Source organism: Etheostoma spectabile, chromosome 2 (genome assembly GCF_008692095.1).
Source record: "Etheostoma spectabile isolate EspeVRDwgs_2016 chromosome 2, UIUC_Espe_1.0, whole genome shotgun sequence".
NCBI lineage: Eukaryota > Metazoa > Chordata > Actinopteri > Perciformes > Percidae > Etheostoma > Etheostoma spectabile.
In genome coordinates, this window is record NC_045734.1 from 14,485,920 (window position 1) to 14,489,879 (window position 3,960).

Consider the following 3,960-nt stretch of genomic DNA (forward strand, 5'->3'; position numbering starts at 1 on the left):
ATCGTGATATCAATTCTAAGCCAAAAAAAAAAAAAAAAAAAAAAAAAAAAAAAAAAATCGGGATTCATATTTTTAGCATGCAGGCCTTATGGGTGGTGCCCTATCCTGCCTGAAGGACATTTACACCAGGCGCTGCAAGACATTTCTAGAGAATCATTAAAGATCCCAACCATGCTGGAAGCCTTTTCTCTCAGTTGAGGTCGTGAAGAAGGTACCAGACCCACCAGGACAGCACAGAGGCTCAGGAGGAGCTTCTACCCTCAGACCACTAGGATCCTACATGAGATGACAGTTTAAGACCCCAGACAAAAAAATAAATATTGATCTGCAAAGCTTTAAGTATGTTGATTGCTTGCATACAAATTGTAAAAACACTTAACTATAAATATAAGTATGTATAATTATAATATAGTATAGTATAGGATTGGGACACAGCAGGGTGAAATTAGCCAATAGAGAGGCTTTAACCCCATTGCTCTGGTTCAGAGGTAATCTCTTACAGCATCTGTGTGGAAACCTTTTCTTTGTAAATGTCACCACTTTGTTTTGTGTTTAAAAATACAAGCTGGTTGATTTACCATCATTTAACATCACTGTACACTGTATACAATAGAATGTAATGGCCTTCATAGTTACCTCAGTTAGTTATGATTATGTGGTCACACAGAAACATCCTGATTTATAGGCGGCTCCACCCTGATCAGCAGGTCCTCAAACAGGTTTAGGGATGTGAGGAGAAAAAAATCTTGTGTGTAATCACATACTCCTGTTACTTTGAGCTGGACTGCAAGGACATGCAGTCTTTCAAATAAAACAAAAAGACACAATCACCTGGAAAACCTGGCCATTTAGTAGTGGAAATAAAAAAAATCTCTTATTGACAAATTCTTATTGTGTAATTTTTGGGATTTTCTTTGGCTTCCGCTGCTGTAGCTTTTTTCTGTTGTGTATATACCCACATGCATGGATACAAACAAACAGAGCTGCAACTTGCCCCAACATGCCTTTTCCTCAACTTCAGGAGGCGTTCTTGAAACAAATGCATGTTGTGCGTTTTAAATACTGTGTATGGTATATTCCCAAAACCTTTAATCAAGCCTGTGGCATTCAAAGTAACTGGTGTGTTGTAGACAGGAGGTGGCACAATCTAGACCGTCTGTAACAGCCTGACACACATGGGTCCAAACTGTATGCTGGTAAACCGCTGGGTAAACACACACACACCAAAGTGTGAGAGAACACAGAAGTGCTGAAAGGATATGAAATGTATTTTACAGGATAACAATAATATCAATCATCAATTAAAACAAAACACATGTGCAAGGAGAGTCAGGAGTAAAAGAAAAATATCTTTACAGTGTAAATCAACAGATTTGTTGCCATCAGTGAATTGCACAAGCACACAGACACACATTTAGAGACTCACATCCAAACACACCAAGATGCATTTCAGGTTGAAGGAATTCAGTGTTGAATACAGTAAATGACTCATAGCTGACAGATTGTCTCAACAGCAGAGGTTTCCTGTTTGAAGTTTCAGAGAGAAGTGTTTTAAAGTACTTTAAATCCATTGATCTGTAGCTTTCTGTACTTCCCCTCATTAGAAAAGCACAGCTAAAGTTTTCTGCTTAAACTGCGTCTATTTTCCTTTCTACACGGACGCATCAACGTGTATTCAAAGGGGGAAAACCAGGATGTGAAATGGACTGGATTTATTGTGTTACTCTTTCTGCGAGCTACAAAATCAAAATTTTTAAATGTGTAGGTCAGGAAACAAAACCATGGAAGCCTAGAAATAGGGAGGAGATATAAAAAATAGTTCCCCTTTGATCTCTGAATTTGAGCACCACCATCTAAGAGCTATCTGACATCATTTAGCTTATATAATAGAAGAAGAAAACAAAAAACACTTCACCTGTCCTTTTCATCTCACTTTCTTCCTGCACTTCTATTTTTTCTTTGGAAACATTTCATCTTTGTGTTACTTACTTGTAATGTGTAAGTGTGATCCATAACATGTTTCAGGATATGATTCTTTGTTCAAGCTTGTTTTATATTGATGACATTCTTTGGCTGTTTCAGCCTTGTTGTATCCAAACACAAGAGCATAAAACACATGAGGAAAGACTCTCGCAGACATTCAAAGACACACACATACATAGAAGTACAAGGGCAAATGTAAATTTTTTGTTTTTACATTAGGGGCTCAGTGGGACAGTGCTACCCTTTGGGGATTGTTGTTCAAAACACATTTTTTTTTTACATTTGTTAAAGAGCGGGAAGTGGGCAGTTGTGCTTTTTGGGCTAATACTCAAGGATGCCATCCTTTGTTTTTCATTCTCTTTTTTATCCCCATTTTGATACATTTCCATTCTTCTCCTCTCTGTTTTAGGTCCAATTACCTTAGTAATTCCTCTTTTTATTAAAACATTCTGGTGCCGGGAAGAGGATAAAGATGTCATCTTAACGTCTCACTCAACCTGCTCTTTATGGGCCTTCCACAAACGATTCCTCGTCTAGGCGACCTTACCATTTGGAAAAATGTATGTGCAGTTATTGAACCCTCTGGAAGAACCAAAGACTGAGGAAGGGAGTCAACAGTCCTGCTTGCCAGCCACTCTCTGTCTCCCATCTTTGCTGTCGCTGTGACTGTGCCTTTCAGGGGGTGGGGGGAGTGCGTGTCCATCAGGGGTGGTGTGTATGCCGAGGCTGGTGAGGAGGTCCTTGAGGCGTGTGACGGTGCTAAACAACTGCTTCTTCTCCTCCTCCAGGGCCGAAACGTGCTCACTCAGCTGGGCCTCCGACTGGGCCAAAGCATCCACTCGGCTCTCCAGGCTGCAGACCCGAGCATGTGACACCTGAAGGAGAGTGGTGGTTGAAATATTATAGTAAAATAGAAGATAACTTTGCTTTATTTGTGTGTGTGTGTGTGTGTGTGTGTGTGTGTGTGTGTGTGTGTGTGTGTGTGTGTGTGTGCGCGAGCGCATGTGTACCTGTAGCTCCTCAAGTAGGTCGAGGTTTTGCTGTCGGAGGCTCTGATTGGTCCTCTCCAGTTGTGCGGCTCGCTGTTGTTGGTTGAGAGTTGGGGGCGTGTCCAGCAACTCATCCTGCAAGACATGGTATTCCACCTCATAGGCCTGGAGCTGCTTGGACATGTCCATCTGACAAACCTGATGAACACAGAAAGTGTTTACAATGTGCAGTAACAATATAAAAATCTTGACATTTTTACAAAACAAAACTATTTTCTTCTATATTTTTCCTGTAAAATAAAATAAAAATAAATACTTACATAAAAGAAATGTACTGTACTTTACTTAGTGTTCCTACCACTAAAATGTGGCTGCATTACATAATTAACGCCTTACATTTAGACAAACTATAATGTACTTTAGAAAATTAAGTCACTAATCCTTTCTTGCCTTTTTCTACTTTTTTCCCTGCCTCACTTTACATGTTTACTTTTCCTGTTTTTCACTTACTGATTGTATAACACATTCTTTGGATTTCTTCTTTGGATAATTGTTAAATTGAGCAACACTAACCCATTGTTTTCTAAACATTAACACAAGAACCTTTTTGCTTGTGATACATTGATGTTTAAAGGAAAACTCTATTATAATGTATTATAATTTATCTTTGTAGTTCGGCCATCATTTCTATTAATTTTAATAACATTTACCTCACCAAAATAATTGTTGGTTTTAAGAACGCGACAAAGCTACAATGAAGTCTGTCAGGGCAAGAAACATTCAGGATGTAACACGCAAACTGTTCAGGTAGATTCAAAGAGATTTAAAACAACGTGTTTTGGCTGAAAGTTTTTGTCAGGGTTTTAGTTTTTAGACAAAAGCGTTGGTGTCAGCTGGGCAATATTAATGGCTTTTTTTTTTTCTCAATCAACTCAGTGTAGGTTCACGCGCGTGCACCACAATAAAAAGGCAGCATGAATGGAGCCAT

General features: G+C 39.0%; 1 protein-coding gene across 6 annotated transcripts in view; it reads right to left on the reverse strand.

Moving 5' to 3' along the window:
• Positions 1–1,247: 1,247 nt before the first annotated feature.
• tbc1d1 (TBC1 (tre-2/USP6, BUB2, cdc16) domain family, member 1) overlaps positions 1,248–3,960 on the reverse strand; it is a 67,219-nt gene continuing 64,506 nt past the window's right edge. For all 6 annotated transcript variants that reach the window (XM_032543353.1, XM_032543360.1, XM_032543369.1 and 3 more), the window contains 2 exons: positions 2,994–3,170; positions 1,248–2,858 (listed from right to left, as the gene is read on the reverse strand). In XM_032543353.1, coding sequence (XP_032399244.1) covers positions 2,595–2,858; positions 2,994–3,170 — 441 coding nt within the window. In that variant the 3' untranslated portion in view covers positions 1,248–2,594. The remainder of the gene's footprint in view (positions 2,859–2,993; positions 3,171–3,960) is intronic.